The sequence below is a fragment of the Lissotriton helveticus genome, chromosome 1_2 (genome assembly GCF_964261635.1).
Source record: "Lissotriton helveticus chromosome 1_2, aLisHel1.1, whole genome shotgun sequence".
Lineage (NCBI taxonomy): Eukaryota > Metazoa > Chordata > Amphibia > Caudata > Salamandridae > Lissotriton > Lissotriton helveticus.
In genome coordinates, this window is record NC_136058.1 from 370,262,410 (window position 1) to 370,289,294 (window position 26,885).

At 46.2% G+C, this 26,885-nt stretch overlaps 1 protein-coding gene across 1 annotated transcript in view; it reads left to right on the forward strand.

Moving 5' to 3' along the window:
* LOC144803959 (uncharacterized) overlaps nt 1–26,885 on the forward strand; it is a 200,784-nt gene that overhangs the window by 156,058 nt on the left and 17,841 nt on the right. Inside the window, exon 9 of the mRNA XM_078671887.1 lies at nt 13,662–15,092. Coding sequence (XP_078528013.1) covers nt 13,662–15,092 — 1,431 coding nt within the window. The remainder of the gene's footprint in view (nt 1–13,661; nt 15,093–26,885) is intronic.

Here is a 26,885-nt window from a genome sequence, read left to right on the forward strand (position 1 = left end):
GATGCACTAAAGTAGGGGCATGGTCTGAGAGTAAAATCGGGCCAATTTCAGCATTAGTAAGAGTTTGGGCAAGATTGTGGGTGACAAAAATATAATCAATCCGAGATTGGGAATGATGGCAAGGTGAGCAAAAAGTAAATTCACTTGTTGAAGGATTGCACAAGCACCAGGTGTCAATAAGCTTATGCTGGGAGATGGCTTGAGCGAATAATTTATGGGACTTGTTTGGGATGTAGGGAGTTTTGGAGTTTCTATCGAGGAAGGGATCAAGAGGTTGGTTACAGTCACCTGCTAGGATGAAAACAAACCTGGTGATATGATGAGAAAATTCATGCCAAAGAGCAGGATCGCCACCAGTAGGGGCATATACATTTAGAAGAGAAATTGGAGCACCTTTAATAGACAATTTAACATATATCCACCGGCCATCAACATCCGATTCCTGAGTAATAACACAAGCATTAGATCCTGAGCTAAAGCTAAAGTCAATGTCAAATATCAAGTCCAAAGTTTCAAATACTCTTCGTTTTATTCTTCATTTATATTTCATTCTTTAGTAGAATCCAATCTTCACACGTAAAAAAGTAGACAACCGCTGCCAACACGTGTTTCGTCTAGGTCGTCAAGACCAAAAGACTTCGTCAGGGCTGTAAATATTACAATAGATGTAATCATAATTGCGTTCCACTTAAAAGGCTGTCATAAAATAGATAAAACATCTATTAACAGTTTTATATACAAAGTGGCATCAGTTCAGTCATTAAAGCTGGGCTGATTGTAATAGCTGAGAACAAAGTATAAATGGATAGCACAAAGAACTCCTCGAAGTTAACTTTAGATATTATATTCTTTAACAAAGACAATGAAGATCTATTTACCTAATAAAGCAATATACATTAGAAGTGATAAGAAATACTCCAATCCGTAAATTCAACTTAACAGAAATAGGAGAGAAAGGTAAGTGAGATGAGAAAGCCAAGAGAAAAGAGCCCGAAATGGGGATTGTGCCGTGATTAATCGACCAAAAATCACATCAAGTGAAGTGAATGGTGTGTTTAGTCAAAGGGTAGGAAACATCACATACAATTAGTTTGTTATTGACCTAAAGTCACATCAAGTGAGGTGAGTCCTATATTTATTCAAAAGGGTAGGAGACATAACACAAAATTAATATGTTGGTGAAAAAATAATAATAAATACCCAACATAACAGTAATCTAATCAAATTCATAAACCAAAATTTTCCCTGGGGATGCACACATACCAGAATCCGAACCCATATTAGTTCAATTAAGAACATTATATTATTGAGACCGAAATGGTTGCTCACCATATAAATCTCACGAAACAGTCATATGGGTGCAATAAAAGCAGTGTTCTAGTCCATAGCCTGCAACAGTACTGCAAGTAAAGATCATACAGGGTCACTATTCTGTCCTTAAGTGAGATTCTCCAAGGTACACAACACATCTCTTTAAATAGAAATCAGAGTACCTTTGTCTAATAATGGTCTCTTTAGTTAATATATCAGGCACAGTGACAAGTATATAATACACTCACTCAAATCCAAAGAGCATCCAAGCTCAAAGAACATGTCCAATTCAAAACGTCCAGTCCTTCCAAGAATTAATTTGTGTCCACAATATCAAAGGACTGAGTAGTTTTACGCTTCACGAATAGGTTCTAATCCTGGGAACCAAACAAAATGATATATCCATAATTAATAATTTTCCTCAAACAAAAAGGGGTATTACGCCCCAAATGAAAGGTTAAACCAATTACGCGCTTTAAAAAATATATCTTTAGCTATCTATTTCAAAACTCGAAAATTAGGCTAGTACCAGTAAATTAGTTAAACAGTTTGTTTATACGAAATGCAAACTAATGAGGTGCCCAAGTAAAATAAATCACTTTCTAAGTTAAACGATACTCCAGATAAACGAGCCAAAAGTATACCATCACCCCCCAGGACAACCAAAAAATGTCCTTTTACGAATAATAAGTCAAAATGTCCTGCGTATTATTATGAACATCAAACGTACCTCCGAGTACAGAGACAGGAAGGAAAGGAGTTTCCCAGTGTTTGGCGGCGTGCAGCAACAGCGCCATAATGTTTGACTCCTTATCACTACCTAGCGCGAGAAGTGTAATAGAAGTAGGACTACCATACATATCGTTAACGTAGCCGCCATCTTATAGTTATCAAAACGGGTCCGGAAAACATACAAGTAAGTTCCATAATGTAAAAACGCTACCGTGTATTCTCACCCAAGTTGCCCCATACCATATCCAAGGCAATATTATCACATCCTCAAATATTCATATTCATGCCACCAAAAAATATAGAAATAGAACGGACCAATTAAGATCACATTCAAAAAGTTCTATTTAAACATAACCCACAAATCAGTGCCGATGTATATGTACAAATGATATACTAGTCCGTCTAACAAAAGGCAAGGCCACTGGTTAACCACTAGTATCTTAACCATTCGAACCCGATGTAGTGTCACGAGAGTAAGTGAGTGTCACGATCAGATATTAGATATCAGATAGCAAGTAACAAAGAACAATGTTAGTAACAAACACTGAAAAAACGGAAGGTAATCAGAAAGAGGGTCAGTATTCATATTACAAGCAATCCAAACATTGTATATTGAACATTATTGAAAATTGCACATCCATAACAGTTTTTTTTACAGTTTATAACCAATTCGGGATATCAGAAATACAAGAAAGTTATATTTTCAGTATACTTGCCAATGATAGATCCTGCAATCTGCACATATCATCCAGTTTCTAAATTCATCCAATGATGATTTGCTAGATATATAGGTTAATCATATACTCAGGGCAAGAAACTCTGTTCTGACACATAATGAGATTATACCAGAAAAAATTGTAATTCATCATCAAAATTCAAACCCCGCTCCACCGCATGAACCCGCATTATCCAACGTGCTTCTCGTTGTCTTAGTCTGAGCTCACGATTTCCACCCCTTATATCTATAGGCATGGTCTCTATGCCATGGAAGGACATTGTAAGGTGTTCCGTTTGCGCCGGGCAATCCATGGCATGGGCTGCTATTGGAACTCTGTTATCCCTATTTTTTAGACCTCTGAAATGTTCACTGACTCGGTCTCTCAATTTTCTAATAGTACTTCCAATATAAACTTTCCCACATTTGCATAATATAGCATATATGACATAAGTAGTTGTACAGTCAATGTGGGTCTTGATATGGTAAGTGCCTGAGTCATTGTAATTAAAAAATGTAGTCCCATGTAATGACATTCTACACATACTACAATTCCCACATCTATAAGAGCCCTTATTGTGAGAATGTAGCCAGGATGTTTTACGGATGTTTTTAGGGTAGCTAGGACTAATCATGTTCCCAATCGTAGTGCCTCTCCGGAAAGTAACGGATGGGTGGGCCAATATGTGTTCCTTAAGTAAGGGATCTGAGGTTAGCATGAACCAATATTTTTTTTAAATTCCATAAATGTGTGTAGACCATAAGTTATAGCTGGTCACAAATCTAACCGGGTTCCTAGTTCCAATATGTTTTGGTTTTGTTTGAAGGGTTACAGTTCTTTTGAGTTTAGTTGCCCTGTTTTTAGCTCCACTGACAACATCCTTTCTGTATCCCCTGGATAAGAATATAAAAGTGCGAGCAGAGAAAATAGAAAAAAAAGGGGAAAGTGAGAAAAGAAGAATATGAACAGAGGTAGGTGACGAAAATGAAGAACATTGTAACAAAGTGTATCCAAATAGACAAACAAAAAGAAAAAACCCAATCAGAGATGAAGGAAATATATGAGGAGAAAGGGTTGTAAAAACATTGAAGCACACAACAGAAAGGTGACACCTGTGAATCAAGGTTAAGTAAGGAGAAAAACAAGGAAAGGGATAGAAAGAGGAGGGCATACATGTTAGGCAGAAAGGTGAACGTACTTACAAGGGATGGGAGCGAGGAAGGAGAACGAGAGGGTGAGGGGGGTAGAGCCAACTGGAGAAGGCAGGACGTCCAATGCCAACGGGCCGTCAAGCCGGGGGAACGGCACGGAACAAAAGGCGAGTTCTGTGGAGACATGAGGAAAACATCAGGAAACGACACAAGAAAGAATAACTCATAATGAGAATAACACATGAGAAGACATCATATACGAATATCTGGAGGGGATAAACAAAGGGAATTACGGAAAAGCAGAACTGACACAACAGAACTAGCATGAACCAACTGAACTGGAAGAGAATAGCATCAACTCAGATAAGTCACGGAGGAAAAGCAGAGGAGGAACCAGAGGTATCCATGTCGGCGGCATTGCAGGACTTCAGGAAGCTTCATAGGTGGTTGTTTTATTATTGTGAGAAACAGGGGTGAAAGAGACCGTATCTGGCACAGATGGAACGCAGCTCCGGTCTCATATCCAAAAAAGCTTTGCGACGGTTAGCTGTGGATTTAGCGTAATCCTGCGCAAAAAATAAGGTGGATCCCAACCATGTGAGGCGAGGGGAAGCTCTGGCGGCTGAGAGGACTTTTAGAAGGTCAACATATTCCAAGAAATATATGATGACACCCCTGGGTCTTAAAGACGCGGAAGCATGTAAAGGAGCGCGGCCAAGCCTGTGGGCACGCTGTATGTTAAGTGAAGTGTCCTCTGGTAAATGCAGGAGTTTAGGAAGAAAAGTCTTGAAGAAGGCAATAGTATCGTTCCCCTCACAACCCTCCGCCAGGCCGTAAATGCGTAGATTGTTACGCCTATTCCAGTTTTCAAGCTCCTCAACCTGTTTCTGGAGAGAAGAGATTTGCAATTGCATGTTGGTGACTTTGGAGGATGATTCCTAGAGAGAGGAGACATTACGCTCCACCAACGTAACCCTGGCGTCCATCTGCGACCAGTTATCGGTTAGAACTTGCAGATTAGCTTTGGTTTCTTCCATAAAAGGACGCAAGGCTCTCATCTCCTCCAATAATAATTCCATGGATACAGTTGAAGAGGAATTAGACGGTGAAGGAGGGTCTTTTTTTAGCCTTTTTGTGGTGGCTTTCCTGAGGGCTGCGCAGAATGGTCCACGCTGGATTGCGACATGTGGAGAGCAGATGCCTGAGAGGCTTCCAAATGTGCCAGTTCAGAAAACACTTTTGAATTCTTGATAAAAGTACGTCGTGAAGTCTTGTCAGCACAAGAGAGAAGAATTGGCATTCGGATCCCTGAAGTCGCAAGAAAAATAAGTGAAGGCTGCACAGTTATTCAAGAAAAAAAAAACTCATGCCTAGGAGCGTTGGAGGCAAATATGGTATTCGCTCAAACTACAATATGAGGGTGTGAGGCGAGAATCACAGAAAACACATGAAAAGGCAGCGAGAGCCAGCATTATACGAAGAAAGAGAGGCTCGGCAGCAAGTTCAGCTGGTCATAACATTGAAGCTTCATATAGTAGCATGCAGTTCAAAATGGCTGCCAAATCAAAAAACATCACAAAACAGCGTGTTGTGGAAGCAGTAAAGGTACAGCAGAGGCATTGCAAAAAGAAATTGAGGCTAACCTTATTTGAGGCAGAGAGAAATGTGCAGCCACCATCGTTATTGCTGGGAGAGCGCCGCTCGTGAAATGCTCCTCAGAGCCCCAAAATGGCGGTCGCGGCCGTCATAACGCCGCGGCCGAAGGGAATCGCCGAAAACAAAGAAGGGAGTCACCAGATGCGGCGGAATGAGTGTCAAAGCATTCCCGGAGCCCTCCGACGGTTTATTTCATCGTCTCCGGCAGAAATTAGGTCCGTGAGCCGCTCGTTATCCCCAGCGACCACAGAGCGCTTACATAAAAACCGCCAACTCCGCCGGGCGCTATGCCACGCCCCCTGATAGCTCTGTTTTAATATAATCAAACCAGGATATTTTCATGCCTCTCTCACATACGAGGCAATCACAAATAATTTCCCTGTTTTTCGATGCATTTGTATTAACCCAAATTGAACACCACAAAAGCAGAAGAGATAGCTTAATATACTATCCTAGGCGTACTCCATCCCAAGCCCATGGCGTGCAATAAAGATAGAGCATGCAGATGGGGCACCCAGGAGTCGCCTGAGAACCTGAGCACCCAAGAGTCGCCTTGGCACCCTGTTTTGCTTCACTTGGAGGGGGGTTACATTTGAATACCCCCAAATTCCTATGCCAGAGGTATGGCTAGGGAAGCATTGCCTCTTGTAAACCTCCAATAGGGAGATTATGGTATTTTTCCCAATGCATTTGGCCAAATTAACAATTTGGCCCACCACACTTACAAAGTTTTGCCTCACCTTCGTTACACATGGTCCCTAGTTACTCCTAGCATCCATTACTATTCCCAAGTAAATTCAAATTCACAACAAGCTATATTCGATTTAAAATTATAAATCATGTTAGCACATTTTATCCCTTATTATTGCAGGAAATAAAACACATTGAAATAAAATGTGTTTAAAAGTAGTATAAATATCATATGTTAAAAGCCAGGTTCATATTCCACATTGTCTTCCTATATCTGATCATGCATTTCAAGTACATTGCTTAAGGGCTAGTGAACATTTCATACCGTAAAAGTTGTAACGTTAAAAAGGCTGGGCGGCATTGTCTCAAACCTAATGTCTTTAGAGTGGGTACAATCCATCTTTTTTCTGGGAACAGTATAAAATGTACAGAATAAATGAATGTGCATTGTAGACTGTTGGGACATATCGTCACATGGGCATGTGCCCAGGGTTCTAGACCAGTCATTCATGACTGGAAAACTTGTAAGTCTATGAAAGATCCCCAGGTGAAAATGAATCAGTAACATCCTATTCCCAAGTATCAAAACTCCATGGTCTGAGAAAAAGGATGACCATTGAAATAGATGCCCCACATTTTGTGGTATGTGAGCTTTCATATTAAGATCATTGGGGGTTCTAGATAATATAACTGCATCATCTGTGTATAATAAAACTGGGATCCTTTTCCTGCCCATTGAAGGGGCGTCCGATACTGTTTTCGAGAGGGCTGTGCCAAGGCCATTAATGTGCAAAAAACACAATATAGGAGCCAGGATGAAGCCCTGTTGCACCCCTCTCTCTGTCTTAAAACTATCTGTTTGTTTGCCTGCCCGGCCAAACCTTACTGATGCTGATAGTTCATAATGAAGGGCCCTCAGGAATTGCACCAAATCATCCTCCACCCACAGGTTGGATAAGATCCACCATAATTTGTACCTAACCACACTGTCAAGACTCAAACGCATGAGAAAGATCCATGAAGGCCAGGCAGACAGTGCCCTTGCTTGCGACAGTATATTTACTGACCAGCAGATGTAGATTTAGGCATTGCTCCATTGTGCCGAGCCGCTCACGCAGGGCTTAATTTGAGCCGGAGCCTGCCGGTGCTCAGCACCGGCACTTAATTATGGGGGCCGGGTCTATCACGCGGCATTAAGTGCACCTGTCCTCCTGCCTCAGAATAAAAATTTTTAAAAGTCGCGACTCGTGCGTGTCACTGCGCACCGACTGGTGACTCGGTGAGTGACTCTGGCACACACAGAGAGCGTGCGCTGCTGTGCTACTGCTGTTGTGCCACTGCCAAACTTGTTGATTGATTCATTCACTTCGATGATCATGCATGCACTTGCACTGGCAGTACTTACTGCTGTGTCGGTGACCTGACGTCACGTGCCTGCTGCTCCCAGTTTACTCTCTCTCTTCCAGGCCGCGGCGCGGATCAGGGCCCCAGTGGGCAGGACACTGTTGAGTGTTGTTGCAGTTGCAGGGGCCAGGGCAGGGCACTGGGAAGGGCTTTGCTGCGGGGGTTGGGGCTGTGCGCCCCAGAGCAAGCGACGCGTGCGCAGATTGCATGCAATTGAATGCATTGCACGCGCATTTTCTCTGCCCGCCACAGCATACCCGCACCCCTCTCTCCCTGGCCCTCGGCGAGTATCTGGTATTCCTTCGCCGCCCAAAGTTGCTGGACTCGGAGTTGGGAGCGCATCCATCCGAGCGCTCAGCAGGTAGGGCGAGGCGCGACCCGCGAGGCAGAGCCTGGCGCCCTTACACTAGTAGTGATTAATTAATTTACTGGTGGTGGTGGCCAGTCAGGTTTTTTAAATAATCCTGATTGGCATTGGTCTACCTACCACTGCTACGAGCAGCGCCTGGCCTGGACAAGATGGGGGTAGGCCGGCGCTGGCCGAAATAAATAAATAAATAAATAATCCTCATGATGAGGCGAGCAGAGCTGCGCTTCCGCAGGCAGGTGAGGCGAAGCAGCAGGCAGGGCTGGCACTGGGCAGGGCCTGGCTGGGGGCGGCGGGGGCCGCAGGCACCGGATTACGTTTTTTAAAAATCAATTCATTGTTGATGATTGGTTGGTTATCATGAAGATTGGCCTGGGAATGATAGGCGGCGTAGGCCGGCAGAGTCAGACACATATATAATGAATTAACTAATAAATCTGCGCAGGCGAGGCCTACAGATTTACTTTTTTATGTTCATGGACGTCACACTGCTTAAATGTTGTTTCTGATGCCTTGGCTACTGGTACTTTGATCATCACGAATCGATGCACGATCATGTTTGAAACTTTGTTGTTGCCAGCAGTGTGTGCAGGTGCAGTGCACTGGCTATTTGTTGCGCAGTTGCGGGCTGCCTGGAATCAGTACAGGATGCAGGCCCAGGGCAGGATTCGTTTTCGTTTTCAGGGCAGGCCGGGCACGCTCATAAAATCTGTGGGGGTTGGGGCTGTGCCAGGCAAGCACTGCAGGCAGCGTGCGCAAATGTTCTGACTTACACATTAACATTTGCAAAGCAGGGCTGGGGTTTTCTGAAGCAATGGATACGGCGTGAGGTGAGAGCAGTCCTGGGTGAGAGAGACACCCAAACCAAGTACACACTGAAGGCAGGAACAATTTATTTATTTATTTGTGCAATTTTATATAGCACGAACTTTACCCGAAGGTGTCAGAGCGCTTTACATAGGACCCAGTTTCAAACATAAGGACTGAAGGTTACAAGCGGCAAATTTTTGACTTACATAAGAACCAGTTGAAAACATACGGATTTAGGAATACATGCGTTATAAAAAAGGTACAAAGTTTTACAAACAGAAAAAAATGCAAATGTACAAGAGATAAAGTCACACAAGGAGGAGATAAACTCTAGGCATATACTAGTGATATCTCGATCTACTTAGGGAGGGGATACACATGGATATACTCTAAGAGTCACATAGGAATGGTATATGGTGCAAGGTCTAAAGCAAATACTATTGATTAGAGTTATTACAATAAGTCAAAGAGCAGAGTTCCATAAGTGTGGATGCAGTCACAGCACAAAGGGAGGGTGGGAGGGATGCAACATTACCTATTCCTTTGGCCTAGGTAGCTCTAGGTCCTTTTGGTGGAGATTACATTTTTCTGAGCTTTATAGTAAGATACAAATCTTTAATTAAAAAGTCATATTTGGAATATATGCCTCTTTTCTAATCTGTTGTGTCTGTGTGATACAGAACTGCATAGTTCCATATTTTATTTAACTAATCTGTGTCTAATAAATGCACATATAGCCCCCAGGGGACTAAGCTATAGCAACAAGCCCACTTGGTAATCCTCTTTTTTCAATTGTTTCTCTAACAAAATACTCTAGTGTACTGAATAACCACATACCCCTTCGGCAACTGGAAGTGCCATGACTGACTAGTTCAAGTACATTGCATGATGTTATTCACTTTCTCCGTTTAGTGTGTTTTAACAACATTTTGGTTTATTTTGGCACATAAGCTATGTAAAAGTTGTACCTTAGAACTCATAGACTGTTAAAAATGGCATACCCTACCCCAGTATTGTCCTTTCACCAAATCAGCACATACAGCACTGAAATTGTCCCTTTTCAATGCATTAGAGATTTTAGCTAATTTATTCCAAAATTGTGCTTTAAATGCACTTTTGAGTTAATCTTTTTCAAAATGTTCACAGGGCAAGGGACCCTCCTATCAAAACCTTACTATGAGGAAGGCTCCCTTGCTGAAATTCGGATCAGCCACATATATATTACCTCTGACTTTTAGCAGACCCAGTTGAAAATGTGGGTGGAGCTAATATAGTAAGTGGGTGGAGCCAGTGGATGAAGTGGGCGGAGCCATAGAAAAGTAGGTGTGGCCTCTGCCAAACATTTGAGCACCTGCACTTCATATTTTACAAATTAAGCACTGCGCTCACGGAACCCATATTGCACCTCCGACAGCGTATCGGTTGCCTTAATCCAGCGAGGAGGTGCTCTAGAACAACTCTACCTGCCAACTTCATTGTTGAATCGATCAAGGATATTGGCTGATAGCACCTGGGGGATTGCGTGTTCTCCTTAGCCACATGCGTGCTCATGACGAGCTCAGCTCATCATGAGGCACAGTGGCCGTGTGCTCATGACGAGCTCAGCTCGTCATAACGGCTGCAACGCTCGCACGCGGGGCTAATTCCTCCCTGTGCTGAGCGTTCCACAGAAACGGGTGTGGCCGTGACGAGCTCAGCTCCTCATGAGCACAGCGCCACCGTGCTGCGTGACGAGCTGAGATCGTCACGTGCACCGGGGCGCTGTGCGTGCCCCCCTTCCCCCAGCACAGCGGGGGAATTACCCCTCTGCGAAGGGGTTAAAACAAAAAATTGCACTATTACAGTGTGTCATGTAATAGTGGGAGACCCACTTTACAAACAGCATTTAAATGTTGCAAAGTAGGCGGGCCCTGAGGTCTGATGCTGATTTATACAGGTCCATAGGGACACCGTCCGGACACTGAGCTTTACTGAATGGGCTCTTGTTAATAGCCTCCAAGACTTTGTCGTGTGTGAATTCTGTTGCTAAAGGGAAGCAAACCTCCGCCTCTTCATAACATTGGGCGGCCATCACACTGTAAACTCCTTAAAGTGTCTATCCAAGCTTCGGAGCTGATGGTAGTGACAACAGAGTCGAGCTTAGCACATACAGACCTAACCTTGTCTGCCTCAATCCAGAAGGCTCTGGTGACCTTCAGCCTACATGCCATTATCAGTTTACCCAAATATTAATTTTGCAGTTCCTTCGTCCTATTCCGTAGTGCTGCCTTATACTGTACTCTACATATTCGCATTTTATCTGGATCCCTGGGTAACTCTTTTAGGGCCTCGTGATGCTGGGCAAAGGCTGATATGTTGGAATAATCCCTGCCTCTCCTGTATGTCGAGTGTGAGGGCTGTGTGAATCAGCTATCTGACCTCTAGAGCACGTGACCTCCAGTAAACCTCTGCCACTAACAACCTCTGCCACAAACAACCTCGAGACACACGTATTAAAAGAGAATTGCTGCAATCTGTGGATCGCTACTGGTGGGATTTGGTTTACGTTTTGCCTACCCAAAATCTGTGCGTAGTGCCAGCTTTTTTTCAGCCCCTCTCTAAGGTTTCTGAAAGGCAAAATCTCAGAGATGAATAATGCTCGGGGTGGGCACATACCAGTAAACTCCGCCACACAAAGATGACAGAGATTTTTGCCAAATTACGTGATCGAAGTGAAGCGCGTGTTGGGAACACTCCGCCAGCGGAGTAGAGTATACCCCCCACCACTAGAACATAATAATCTCAAGTTTCATGGCACCTCCTTTCGAAACCACTCATAATACTTCAATACAACACATTATTCGGAAGGATGCTTTCCTAGTTGCTATCACGTCAGCAGGTAGAGTTAGTGAGATTCAAGCTTTATGCTCTCACAAACCATTTACAGTATCCCTTAGCAGTAAAATGGTTATGAGTATTCATCCTAAATTCTTATCCAAAGTTGGTTTGGATTTTCACGTTAATCAATCCATTACGTCGACTACTTTCTTTCAGATCCCTTCCACTCCAGCAGAGAGAACTCTCCACACTTTAGATTGCAGACAGGTCTTAAAACTTTATCTAGACAAAACAAAAGACATATGCAAGTCTAATCAATTCTTTGTAAACTATCACCCTGTGCATCCAGATTTAGCCACATCTAAACAATCGATATCCAGGAGGACAGATTCTTGCATCCTACCAGATTCTACCAGAAAGGATTTTTTTTTTCCGGTTGACCAAAAGTTCATTCCACTAGAGGAAAGCAGCTACAGCCGCTTTAACTACTGCTAAAATATGCAAAGCAGCTTCGTGGAAATGGTTTTACACTTTTATGAGACACTATTGGTTGGACTCAGATGCTAGAAATTATTTCAAGTAGGACAGGCGTCCCTGTGGAATCTCTTTACTTAGCAATTTCTATTTATCCCCTTTTTCTCTTCTACCACAGTTTGTAGGGAGCAACTTTCTTCTGTATTCAGAGCTTACAATTATCAATGGTAAAACTGTGATACACTTGGACATTACCATTCCAATATGGCCATCCAGTTTAAAAAACGTGGCTGCACAGAATGCAGCGCACTGCCGATGAGATGAGCGGCAACCCCGCCGCCCCGGGAGAGAGTCTGACACGGGGAGGAGCATGTTCAGAAAAAAAGAAGGAAAGAAATGTAAGGGGCTCTGTAAAAGGAAACACATGTCTATGTATGAATATGTATGGAAAGATGTTTTTATTCTTTTTTATTTTAAGAGCTTACAAGTAAATCTCAAAGGCTGTTCCAGGAGGGTTTAGCATGGAGTATCACTGTGAAAACCTCCCCCCTCCCCTGGGTTTTCAAAGAAGTAACCAACGCCAAATGCCGTGCTTACTATACCAATGTGTGAGCCTCTCGGCTTTAACATGCTATTTTCACAATAACGAATGCCGGCCTGCTGCCTTTGGTGTAATTTTTCATAATAAACAGATCAGACCCATGACATTTGACAAAACATTTCCTAATGAATCACTCAGACCCATAACCTCTGTCATCGGCCCTTCACTCCAATCAACTCAGGCCTCCTGTATTAAGATTATGCTTTCTTACAAGGTAACCATCAAGTATACAGTCATAAAATAACAAATGTGTACGACATTACTGTTGGAAAAGCAATATACAACCCGCCTAAGTAGGTCTAGCAAGGAATATCGTAGTGCTAGTCTTCCACCCTAAGGCTTGATCTGAGGTACAGTTGGCAAAACAATATGCAGCCACTCTGAAGAGGGTCTAACAAGGATTATTGCATATCTTGCCCTTCAAGTGTCGGAGGGGTAGTAAAAGCCACCATTAAAGGCCTATGTCTTTTACATGTGATTTACACAATAAATATGTCAGACCTGCAGCTTTCGTCATGCATTTTCATTATCAAAAGATTAAACCAGTGGCTTCGGACATAAAAATGTGGTTTGTTGCTGCACAACAGCACTGCTGTCTAAGAAAGAAAAGCAGCAAACTAGCCCACTAATGAGGGTCGGCAATTGTCCCACATTTTGTAGACATGTCCGTAATCACAACCTCGGTCCCACTGCCCACGCAGAGGCACTGCAGTAAACCCCAGTGGCCCTGAATTTGGCTTCCCACTATTTTTAACCATCTTAAATAGAACGCTCTAATAAGCTTTTAAAGAGCTCCCTACTGGTGGCGGGGAGGGAGGAACTGTACCATTCTGGGTGGTAGCCTGCATTGTCAGCTCACTCAGTTCACCTAGAAGAACCCCCCTCTGATGTAGTCATGACATCACTAATGTGTTCCTGTGTTCTTTTTCCAGATCTTATTGCACCAACCACAACTGTCACAACAACAGTCTCGCCAACCACAACTGTCACAACAACAGCCTCTCCAACCACAACTGTCGCAACAGCCTCTTCAAACACAACTGTCGCAACAGCCTCTTCAAACACAACGGTCGCAACAACAGCCTCTCCAACAACAACTGTCGCAACAACTGCCTCTCCAACCACAAGTGTCACAACTACATTGATGCCAACCACAACTATTATAACAACTGAAACTGCAGCCTCAACAATCACTGCACCAACTGACACTGATACAACTGGCCCTACTATGACCAACACTGCAACAACTGGCACTGCTACAACCAGCTCTGCTACAACTGGCCCTGCTATGACCACCTCTGCTACAACCAGCCCTGCTACAACTGGCCCTGCTACGACCAGCTCTGCTACAACTGGTCCTGCTACGACAAGCTCTGCTACAACTGGCCCTGCTACGACCAGCTCTGCAACAACTGGCCCTGCTACGACCAGCTCTGCAACAACTGGCCCTGCTACGACCAGCTCTGCAACAACAGGCCCTGCTACCACCAGCTCTGCTACAACTGGCCCTGCTACCACCAGCTCTGCTACAACAGGCCCTGCCATGACCAACTCTGCTACAACTGGCTCTGCTACAACCAGCTCTGCTACAACAGGCCCTGCTACGTCCAGTTCTGCTACAACTGGCCCTGCTATGACCACCTCTGCTACAACCAGCCCTGCTACAACTGGCCCTGCTACGACCAGCTCTGCTACAACTGGTCCTGCTACGACAAGCTCTGCTACAACTGGCCCTGCTACGACCAGCTCTGCAACAACTGGCCCTGCTACGACCAGCTCTGCAACAACTGGCCCTGCTACGACCAGCTCTGCAACAACAGGCCCTGCTACCACCAGCTCTGCTACAACTGGCCCTGCTACCACCAGCTCTGCTACAACAGGCCCTGCCATGACCAACTCTGCTACAACTGGCTCTGCTACAACCAGCTCTGCTACAACAGGCCCTGCTACGTCCAGTTCTGCTACAACTGGCCCTGCTATCAACAGCTCTGCTACAACTAGCCCTGCTACTAACAGCTCTGCTACAACTGGCCCTGCTACCACCAGCTCTGCTACAACTGGCCCTGCTACCACCAGCTCTGCAACAACTGGCCCTGCTACGACCAGCACTGCAACAACCGGCAGTGCAAGAACTGGCACTGCTACAACCAGTAGTGAAACCACTGGCACTGCTACAACTGGCCCTGGTATGATCAGCGCCACAACAACTGGCACTGCTACAGCCAGCACTGCTACAACCAGCACTACAACAGCTGGTAGAACTGGATCATCTGCCAGCACTGCAACTACCAGCAGAGCAACAGGTGCAGCTGGCAGAACGGGTGACACCACTACAGCCTCTACAACCCGTCCATCCAATGCCGGTAAGTAGACCCTAACTAAGTTGTAACACTGAGAGTGCCTGCGCAGCGCAGCGCCTCGAGGGGAGCTCCTCGAGGGGAATGTGCGTACTACAAGCCGTGGTGTGCACCACAGGTGCACTGGAACCTAGAGCCGGGCAGAGTTCCTAGAGAAAGCGTCTGGGATATCCTACCGACAATATGAACTTAGGGATTCCTTAGAGAATGTGTGGGGGAGATCCCCAAGTAAATGTGTATTGGCTCAGTCTGTAGATTGTGGAGAGTAAAGTATGTGTTGTAAGAATTTATAGGAACAATGAGACAATAAAGAATGCATATGCTGAGTGTTCAGAGAGTCTAGTATAGAGAAGAGACATTAGAAAGTGTTTTAGCAGAGTTCATAGTCAGTAAGGTTAGAGTACACAGAGAATCTATCTGTGGAGGGAGGTGGAACTAAGGTGATGAATACAGAGAGTGAGGGAGAGAACAGAGCACAGAGTGAGGTAACTCCAGCAGAGAGGGATCTCAGTGTGACGTGACACCAGCAGAGAAAACTCAATGTGAGGTGACTCCAGCAGAGAAATATCTCTGTGTGAGGCGATGCCAGCAGAGAAATATCTTAGTTTATGCTGGTAGCAGCAGATATCTCAGAGCGAAGTAGCACCAGCAAAGAGATATCTTAGTGAAAGGCGACACCAGCAAAGATGTATCTCAATGCAATGTGATACCAGCAGAGAGATATCTCTGTGTGAGGTGATTCCAGCAGAGAGATATATATATCAGAGTAAACTGACCCCAGCAGATAGATATCTTAGTGAAAAGTGACGCCAGCAGAGAGATATCTCAGTGCGAGGCGACACCAGCAAAGAAGTAGCTTAATGTGAGGTGATACCAGCAGAGAGATATCTCAGTGTGAGGTGATACCGATGGAGATATCTGAGTGTGAGGTGATACCAGCAGAGAGATATCTCAGTGTGAGGTGATTCCGATGGAGACATCTGAGTGTGAGGTGACACCAGCAGAGAGATATCTCAGTCTGAGGTGATTCCCATAGAGATAGCTCAGGGTGAGTTGATACCAGCAGAGATATCTCTGTGTGAGGTGACACAAGTCTCAGTTTGAGGTGATACCAACAGAGAGAGATCTCAGCGTGAGGTGACACCAGCAAAGAGATATCTTAGTATGAGGCAATACCGACACAGATATCTCAGTGTGGGGTGACACAAGCACAGAGATATCTCAGTGTAAGGCAATACCAGCACAGATATCTCTTTGTGAGGTGATACCAGCTAAGAGATATCTCAGAGCGCGCTGACACCACTAAAGAGATATCTCAGTGTGTGATGATACCACCAGGAAGAAATCTCGTTGTGAGGCAACACCACCAGAGAGATATCTCAGTTTGAGGCGACACCAGCAGAGAGATATCTCAGTTTAAGGCGACACCAGCAGAGAGATATCTCAGTGTGAGGCAATACCAGCTTTGAGTGCTGAGCAGCCACTGTGGTCTACACCAGCAATTTTGTAGAAGTACACATTTGCATCGGTTTTCCATTTCACCGTGTGTGATATTCACATGCTTCCTACTTTCTGGAGCAATGCTCTGAAGGCGAGAGCTGACAGTTCATGCATGTTTGTAGGGAAGAGAATTTTTGGACTATGCAGTCTAACCAATAAGAACATGATTTCTCTCCCAGGGGAACTGAGTAGTCCAGCACACATGCGGGGATCGGTATAGATGTTCGTATTTTTTCAGTTGGGCCAGGCAGAGCAATTCATTTATTAAAATGTTTTGCAGCCTATAAATTAAGCTGCATTTGGCCAATTGCTTTAATTTACATTCTAAAAAGGGGTAATATATAATTAAAAAAACAAGGAAATTAGCAGGAGCTGTGTAATTTGTCCTTATAAATGTCATTCATAAATATTTATTAAAGGAACATGGAGAAGAAGGAAGAAGGCAATGTAGACCTATAGGCTGCAGCTCTGCAGATATGTAAAGTGACTCTGTGTCTTAAGGAAGCACAGCCCACTGTATTCTATCATGCCCAGTAGGTGGCAGGTACCTCAGTTAATTTTTCTAGCTCCTGGTAACAGGATCTTAGAGCACTGTGCTCAGCCTTTTTTGGGATGTTCCTTCAAAACTTTCACCTGACCCCAGGTCACTCCCCACGCCGCTCGACTCCTCTAGGACCCGAGTGCCGCCGAACGTTCGCCACTGGTGTGCCCTGGGTTTGCATTGCTTTCCTCACTGTACTTTTGTTGTTGCTCTCCTGTATTTTTACTGTGCCATTGTCTTTTGTGGATTTATAGGCGCTCCTTGTGCGCCCCTGCCCTCGGTGCCACCCCGCTCCCCGCCTCTGCTCCCCTGTGGCCCGCCCCCTTTTTCTCTCTGGTCCCCTGCCCGCCCGCCCACTGGCCACCCCACTCCCACCTCCCAGCTGCCCCTCCCTTCCACTTGGCCTCTTACGGAGGTCGCGCGGCGCAGGCGAGCGTGACCTGACCCCAGGTCACTCCCCACGCCGCTCGACTCTTCTAGGACCCGAGTGGCGCCGAGGGTTCGCCACTGGTGTGCCCCGGGTTTGCATTGCTTTCTTCACTGTACTTTTGTTGTTGCTCTCCTGTATTTTTACTGGGCCATTGTCTTTTGTGGGTTTTTAGGCGCTCCTTGTGCGCCCCTGCCCTCGGTGCCCCCCCGCTCCCCGCTTCCCGCCGCTGCTCCCCCGTGGCCCCGCCCCCTTTTTCTTTCTGTTCCCCTGCCCACCCATCCATTGGCCACCCCGCTCCCGCCTCCCAGCTGCCCCTCCCTCCCACTTCGCCTCTTATGGAGATCGCGCAGCAGACGTGCGCAGCGAGCGCGCTGCTGGCGCGCCAAAGGCAAGCCGATATGCGCCCGTCCGCGCCTGGACCACGCCCAGCGCCAGAACCCCTGGCCCTAGCTGGTGCCAGGGCACCCGACTGAGGTACGACACCGCCACCCTCACCGGACTCAACACAGGACGACCTGCCGCCTGCCACCGATCCACCCCGAAGCGCACCCACTGACCCTTCACCAGCCAAGCATGCAAATTCTCCTGCCTCCGAACCTGCACCCCGCCCACCGAACACAGCAACGACAACAACAACCACCTCAAGTGCATCCTCCTCAACACCTGCTCCGTCCACAAACAGGCCATCAACCTCTGGGAACTCCTTGATACAACAGCACCAGACGTCGCCTTCCTCACGGAAACCTGGATGAATGCCTCCTCGACCCCCGACATCGCCATAGCCATCCCAGACGGCTACAAAATCACCCGGAAGGACCGCGTCAACAAAACTGGAGGAGGAATCGCCATCATCTACAGGAACACCATCAGCGTCACGACCAACGCTGAAGACATAATCACCGCCGCCGCACACCCACACTTCCAGATCCACACTGACCCCCAGACCACCCTCAGAGGAACGCTCATCTACAGACCCCCAGGCCCATGGACACAATTCAGCGAAGCCATCGCCGACTTCATCAGTCCGCACGCCCTAGCCTCACCAGAGTACATCCTCCTAGGGGACCTTAACTTCCACCTGGAGAAAAACCACGACAACAACACCACCAACCTGCTCGACAACCTCGCCAACCTCGGACTCAAGCAACTGGTGAACACCCCCACCTACTACGCCGGCCACACGCTCGACCCCATCTTCTCTGCCAGCAACCATGTTGCCTTAAAGCCACTCCACCGGACTACACTGGACCGACCACAGCTGCATCCACTTCACCTTCAAGAAGACCACATCCCACCACCACACGCTACAGATCCCCCGCAGGTGCTGGAGCAGAGTCACCACAGACCAGCTGACCACATCGCTGAGCCAGAACCCACCTGTCGACACCCCTGACACCAACGACGCAGCAGACAATCTCGCACAGTGGATCACCAACTGCGCCGATGACCTCGCTCCATTGTAGAAACACCCAGGCAAGACTAGCAACAGAAAAACCTCATGGTTCACAGACGCCCTCAAAATCACAAAGGAATCATGCCGAACCCTCGAAAAAGCTTGGCGCCACAAGCGGACATCAGAAAACATGACAGCCCTCAAGAGCGCCACCCGCGAATATCACCAGATGATCCGCACCACCAAAAGGACATCGTTCAAAGAGCGGCTGGACAACAAATCCCAAAACAGCAAGGAACCCTTCAGCATCATCAAAGAGCTCTCCAACCCCAGCGCCAGGAACAACGACATCACACCGTCGCAAGACCTCTGCAACTCCCTCGCCGCATTCTTCCACCGCAAGATCGCAGATATACATGATAGCTTCGGACCCCAGACTCCACCTCCAGCCACCAAACCAACGACCCCCACCACCAGCCTCAGCGCATGGACGCCCATCAGCACTGAAGACACCACCCACCTCATGAACACCATCCACTCCGACTCCCCCTCCGACCCATGTCCTCATCATATCTTCAACAAAGCTGACACCATCATCGCACCACACCTCCTTCACATCATTAACAGCTCCTTCACATCAGCCACCTTCCCTGGAAGCTGGAAACACGCAGAAATCAATGCCCTTCTGAAGAAACCAACAGCGGACCCCAAAGACCTCAAGAACTTTCGCCCCATCTCTCTTCTCCCCTTCCCGGCTAAAGTCATTGAGAAGACCGTCAATAAACAGCTGGCTGCATTCCTCTAAGCAAACAACTCGCTCGACCGATTCCAGTCCGGATTCCGAGCCAACCACAGCACCGAGACAGCCCTCATCGCAGCCACCGATGACATCAGGACCCTGATGGACAACGGAGAGACAGCCGCTCTCATCCTCCTGGACCTCTCAGCAGCCTTTGATACCGTCTGCCACCGCACCCTAATAACCCGCCTCTACAACTCTGGGATCCAAGGAAAGGCCCTGGACTGGATCACAACGTTCCTCTCCGACAGAACCCAGAGAGTCAGCCTCCCTCCCTTCCGCTCCGAGGCCACCAAGATCATCTGCGGTGTACCGCAGGGCTCTTCACTCAGCCCAACCCTCCTCAATATCTACATGAGCCCCCTTGCTACCATCGCACGCAAACACAACCTCAACGTCATCTCCTACGCCGACGACCCCCAACTGATACTCTCCCTCACCAAAGACCCTCTCACCGCCAAAGCCAACTTCCAGGATGGAATGAAAGATGTCGCAGAATGGTTGAAGCACAGCCGTCTGAAGCTCAACACGGACAAGATGGAGGTTCTCATCCTCGGACAATACTCATCCACCTGGGACGACTCCTGGTGGCCCACGACGCTGGGCACCGCACCGACACCCACTGACGACGCTCGCAACCTGGGATTCATCCTGGACTCCTCCCTCACGATGACCAAGCAAGTCAACGCAGTCTCGTCCTCATGCTTCAACACCCTGCGCATGCTCCGAAAGATCTTCCGGTGGATCCCCACCAAAACCAGAAAGACAGTCACCCAGGCCCTCGTCACCAGCCGACTGGACTACTGAAACGCCCTATACGCAGGAACCACAGCTAAACTTCAGAAACGGCTTCAGGGCATACAGAACGCCTCCGCATGACTCATCCTCGACATCCCTCGCCACAACCACACATCCGCCCACCTGAGAAACCTGCACTGGCTCCCCGTCAGCAAGAGGATCACGTTCAGGCTGCTCACCCACGTACCCAAAGCACTTCACAACATGGGCCCGAATACCTCAACAACCGCCTCTAGTTCTACACCCCCACCCTCCAGCTCCGCTCCACCAGCCTCGCCCTCGCCACCGTCCCACAGATTCGCAGAGCCACCACCGGAGGAAGATCATTCTCCTACCTGGCAGCCAAGACATGGAACTCCATCCCCGCACACCTACGACTGACCCAGGACCATCTCACCTTCAGGAGACACCTCAAGACCTGGTTATTCGAGCAGTAGTGGCACCCCCCCCTCCCGCCAGCGCCTTGATACCCTCACGGGTGAGTAGCGTGCTTTACGAATGGATTGATTGATTGATTGATTGACTCCGAATTTTTTGTCAACACCTTAACTCAATGGTTTCCAACATTTCCAGCGTTTTCTTGTCGATTTCCGACAGGAGAATAATTTTTCTAATCAAATAAAATGCCATCTTGATTTGACAAAAGGTCTATCTGTGACAGAAAGAAGGCCAAATCTGATCCTCTGGATGTGTGTATTTTCTCTCTTCCTGTCAGTCACATCCAAGACCTTTTCCAGGTGTACCCTGGGGGATATAGAGAAGATTCCCCTTCATGGAGCTGAAGAGCGATGCAGAAAGCATGAAGCACAGTACAAAAGGTAGGACATCACATGAGCGACTAGAGGGTCAAACCTCTACCAGGACTCTTCCACCTTCCTCTGAGGACTCCAGGAGAAGAAGATCTAATGAGAAAAAATAGTAAAAAAGGATGCAATTCCAGGTTGGCATCGACATGGTATGAGGTACAGTGCCTCCATGCTCATCATCTAGAGCTGGATCAAAGTCAAGAAGGAGATAATATTCAACATCAAGACACAGGAGGTCAATGTCCAAGGTTTCCATGACGTCAAGGCACAAGGGTCGCCCGACGACGAAAAGTCTGTCAACATCGAGACATAGAGGGAAATCGACATCCAAAAGCCTGCCAATATTGAGGCATACCAGATCTGTAGAAAGGGTCAGGGGATTGAGAACAAGAAGGTGGCCATCAACGTCTGACTCAGAATATTCCAGGGGTACACACCATCTTCGCTAGCCCTTCTTCTTGACTTTCCATAGCCGCACTCCACGGAGCAGGCAGAGCTCCGAAAAACTCAGTTCTGCGGGACAGAGTTTTTTCCTCGCTCGCTAATGTTAAGTTAGCGAGCATGAGCGAGGAAAATCCAATGCTAGACCACCTCCCAGCAACAAATGGTTGCTACAGCATGCATTTAGAAACCTTCCGTTCGCATTGAGGAAGCTGCGGCTCAAGTAAAGCATCTACTCGAGCGGCAGAAAGAAGCCGTGCTCTCTTACGCTGTGCATTGCGCCGTTGGCGCTGATTTTCCAGTGTGGGACAAACACCGGCTGGTCAAAATCAGCATGAATGGTGCTACTTGACACACTTTGCCACTTGTGGAACTCTGCGTAGCGCAGCAGGGTTTTTTGGTCATTACCCGGAATTCTACATAGAGGAACTCTGCGAACTCTACCCAGGCCTAATTGTGATCAAGTCCTTGTTCAGGAGAAATGTAAGGAGCAATGAATCCACCCTTACAAACCTTATGAAAGGCAGTACTATCCAAAATGGGTTCACACCTCTCATTGGTTGCAAGGCCACCACCAACATTAGCAGCAAAGCCCTTTCCAGCAGTGCCAAAGGCGTCAACCAAAGGAAAGAGGTGGCTACCAATATCTACAAGTAGGAAAACCTCCTACAGGCTCCAAACAGTGAGCCTCTGCCTTCCCTTCATCTGTTACCCACCATATGCCTGGGTTCTGAAATTTGTACAGAATGGTTATAGCCTCATATTCATCAGTCTTTCACAAAATATTCCACTAAAATCCTCCAATCAATGTCTTAAAATGCTGAGATCAGAAGTGAACATCCTTCTACAGAAGTATGCGGTGGAGCTTGTACCTCCCAACCCATGGCGAACAGGGATTTATTACCTTTATTTCTTGGTCAACAATAAAGGTCCCAAAAATGAATTCAGACCCATACTAGATCTGAAAGTTGCAAACAAATGAATACAGAGAGAAAAATCCAGAATGTTAGCATTACATCTAATTTATCCTAAACTCCATCAAGGAGAATGGCTGTGTTACATAGTTCCTCAGGAGACGTACTTTCACATTCTAGTAGCCAGGAAACACAGCAAATTCCTGAGATTTGTAGTAGTACATGATCACTATAAGTACAGCCCCCAAAGCTTTTCCTAAGTTTATCGCATTGGTCGCCACACATCACAGGATACGCAGAATATTCATTTATCCATACTTAGATAACTGGATTATCAAGGCGTCAATGCAACAACAAGCACAAATTCAACATCTAACATCTAACTCTATTCTGAATAGGCTCAGACCTCATTATTGTGAAACCCAGAAAGCCTCCTACCACAGTCTGAGGCTTTCCGGATCTCATCGCAGGTTTCACTTTCGACTACCACATTATGATGCAGGCAGTGGGAGGTAAAACCAGCTGGTCATTCGGCTGGATTCCAACAGGCTCAAAGAACCCATTGGCCATTCGGAGGCCTGACCTTAATCCCTCTGGACAGCATTTCTGCCATAGGGATTACGATGTCAGTTTCCGACAGGCTTACCATGTTGGGCTTTCTGACATGCAAAGTCTGTCAGAAATTGACCTCGGGTCTCTAGCAGGGCCTCCTTAACCCTGTGGCCTCTGGTTGGGGGCTGAGGGGGCACCTATGGTGTCCCCTGCTAATCCCTGCACCGAGTGACAGGTACCTTAAGGTGCCTGCCACATGGTGCAGGGATGAACAGGTTCTCCCATTTCACTATGGGAGCTTGTGCTAAGGCCGGTTTATGGCAGTAGCAAAAGCTCCCATAGAGAAATGGGAGTATGGTCCGATCGCATTGTAATGCTACAGTCGGGATCGTAATAAGGCCCTCAGTCTCCATGTCAATCACCAGAAATCAACCTCATAATCTGTTCAGCCTCTTCATTATCTAGGAGGAACTATAGACTGCATAAAAGCAAAAGTGTATCCTTTAGTAGAGAGACTTGTATCCATAAGTCTAAAATGTCAATCTCTCATCCAATGGTGAGAAAAGTATCTTCTTTAAAAGCACGAAGGCATTTTGCATATTTTTGATGCCAAATGCCCGTCTTCAGATGATACCATTACAAGAGTATCTGGAGGGCCAGTGGAGTAAATGCTCAGGCAACCATGAAGACAAGATCACACTTCTCCTCACAGCGAGGCACTCTCTCAAATGGTGGTGCAAGCCGAAAAATCTCGTGCAAGGAAGCATTTACATCAGGATGTTCCCTCCCAGACGATAGTGACCTAAGCCTCTCTGTTAGCTTGGGGAGCGCACAAGGATCACCTTCAAATTCAGGGAACATGGTCCATGAAAGAAATTACTTATCTTGAATGTCCTGAAACTACAAGCTGTTCCTTTAGCATTGTGGTCTTTCCTACGGTCCTTCAACATTAAATAATTTCTTGATCAGACTGAAAACCTAACGACAATGCACTCTCTGAACAGGCAAGGAGGAAAAAGATCCTGAGCCTTGTAACTGGAAGCCCAAATATTATGGAATTGGTTGTTAGCGAGGGACCTGAGAATCACTACAACCCATCTACCAAGGGTAAAGAATATTTATGCAGACTCCCTCAGCAGGATTCTTTAAGAAAATCACGAGTAGGTTCTGAACAACAATGTCGTTCAAACCATCATTGGCACGTGGGATTTATTTGCAACTGCATAAAATAAAAAATTACCAAACTTTGCCTTGAGGTACATCGTGGAATGCCCTATGGATCGCCTGGCCCGGCAAATTTCTCTTTACTTTTCCTCTAATCCCCCTAATTCCATCAGTAATCATCAAGCTGTCTTACTCAAAGGCCTGAATGATTTTAATAGCTCCGGAGTGGCCCCGACAATGGTAGTTAATAGACCTTCTCCACATGTGAGAACATCCTCACATGAAGTTGCTGTATAGACTGGACGTTCTCATGAAATTTGGAGGTCAGATGCTTCATCCCAAATCTCTATTCTTTGAATTTGGCAGCATGGCTCCAGAGCTCGTAAAATATAGACATTTAAATATACCACAGGAATGCATCAATATTCTCAAAGAGGCTAAAAGTCCGTTAACGTGTTCAGCTTACTCTTTTAAATGGAAGAGATTCAGCGTCTGATGTTCTGACAAGAACTTTGATCTATTTGCCAAGAAGAAGCTACACTTCCATACTCGCTTTATTTGGCCAATTCCGGCTTGCAATTATAATATTAATAATATGCAAGTTTGTAAAGCGCCTGGTTACACTAGGCTAGTGTGTCCCCGCGCTACGGTATCGCCACCAAGAGTTTGGTTGCCAACGCCCTCTCCCCCATTCAGACCCTACCACCCAAAGCTATTCAGTGAGGCATGGGGGGGATTTTAATTGGGGAAAAGAAAGGTTTTCAAGTTCTTGAGGTAGACTGTGTGTTCTATTAAGGTCCATTTGACAACATGTTACTGCCTACAGAAAATGTCCTTCACAACCCTCTTTTTTTCCAAGTCCCTGTTTTTTGGCCAAAACACCCCCTTCCCTTCTTTGCGAATTGAACGGGCGGTATCAGCTGTGATCTTGTCGGATCTGGATTATGGCAATTTGTTGTATGCTGGCCTCCCTCAACAACTGTTGGCCAGATTACAAATAGTCATGAACGACGCAGCAAGATTAACTTTTAAAAAACCTAGACGGGCACACGTTACACCACTGTTACGTGAGCTCCACTGGCTCCCAATTAAGCAGCAAATTATGTTCAAGGGTCTCTGTACCACACATAAAGCCCTGTACGGACAAGCCCCAAAATACATCAAGGAACGTCTAGTCCCCTACGCTCCCAGCAGGACCCTTCGATCAGTAGATGCCACCCACCTGGTCTGCCCCTCTTTAAACTATCTTCTATGGGAGGGAGAGCTTTCTCCAATGCAATTCCCGTGGCTTGGAACAACTTGCCAGTGAACTTGCGCAAGGAACCAAACCTCCTACCCTTCAGGAAGAAGCTTAAAACCGTGCTCTTCCTGGAGGCTTGGGGTACGCCCTAGCAGCTCTCTGCCTCTTCATCGAACTTGTGTGTACCCTCTGACAAGCGCTTAGAGACCCCTGCGTGATAAGGCGCTCTACAAATCTAAATAAATAAATACTGAACTTACTCAGCATGCATAAGGGTAAAGGAAAAAATATATTTACATTATGGCATTTTCCCATGGTAGATATTCATTAAGGCTAGTGATAGCGGTCTGGGGGTTATATATCCTAATCACTTCCCTCTTACGTCTCAGGCTATCAATATTGCCCCGCTTAGGATGATGTATTCTATCTAGAATAATCCATTTGAGATCTTTTTCTGAATGTTTTAGTTCATGCCAATGCGCAACCAATGGAGCACCTGTGCGCTTATTTCTGATAGCGGATTTGTGCTCACCAAACCTAATTCTAAATTCTCTGCTCATTCCACCTACGTAGCCCTATTGGCAGGGACATAAAATAAGATGCACAATGTTGGTAGTTCTGCAGTTGGTCATTTTTTAAAATGGAATTTTCGTTTACCCCATTCTAGTTCTGATGATACAATAGCAGAGTTGAATACATGGCAAAATTGCCACATTTATGTGTGCCACTGATGGTGTTCTTTCCTGTGACAGATATGAGTATATTCCTTTTCTCCAGGAAGAATCGATTTGACTAATGAATTTGGAGATTTTTATTCCGCCGAAAATCAAAAATTGGTCAGGGTAAATAGTTGACTTGGTGGCCTGAGTTAAAAATATGCTACTGCGAATTGATGATCTGGCGGAGTATGTTGTTAAAATGAGAGTGTTGGGTAACATATACCAACTTGATGTCATCTGCGATGAGTTTGTTTTGAAGAAGTGCCTATCTATTGTAATACTTAGCCCTCTTATAGGCTTCCTTGATGAGTCTATGGGGGTATCCTCTGTTAAGGAGTTTGCCTTTTAGTTGTTACGCATGCAGGTCAAAATTCCAGATGTTAGTACAGTTTCTGCGTAACCGCAGATACTGACTGAACGGTATGCTGTCTATCTGACACCGCGGGCGATAGCTCTCATATTGAAGGAGCGTGTTTCTTGCTTTGGGCTTAGTATAGAGAGA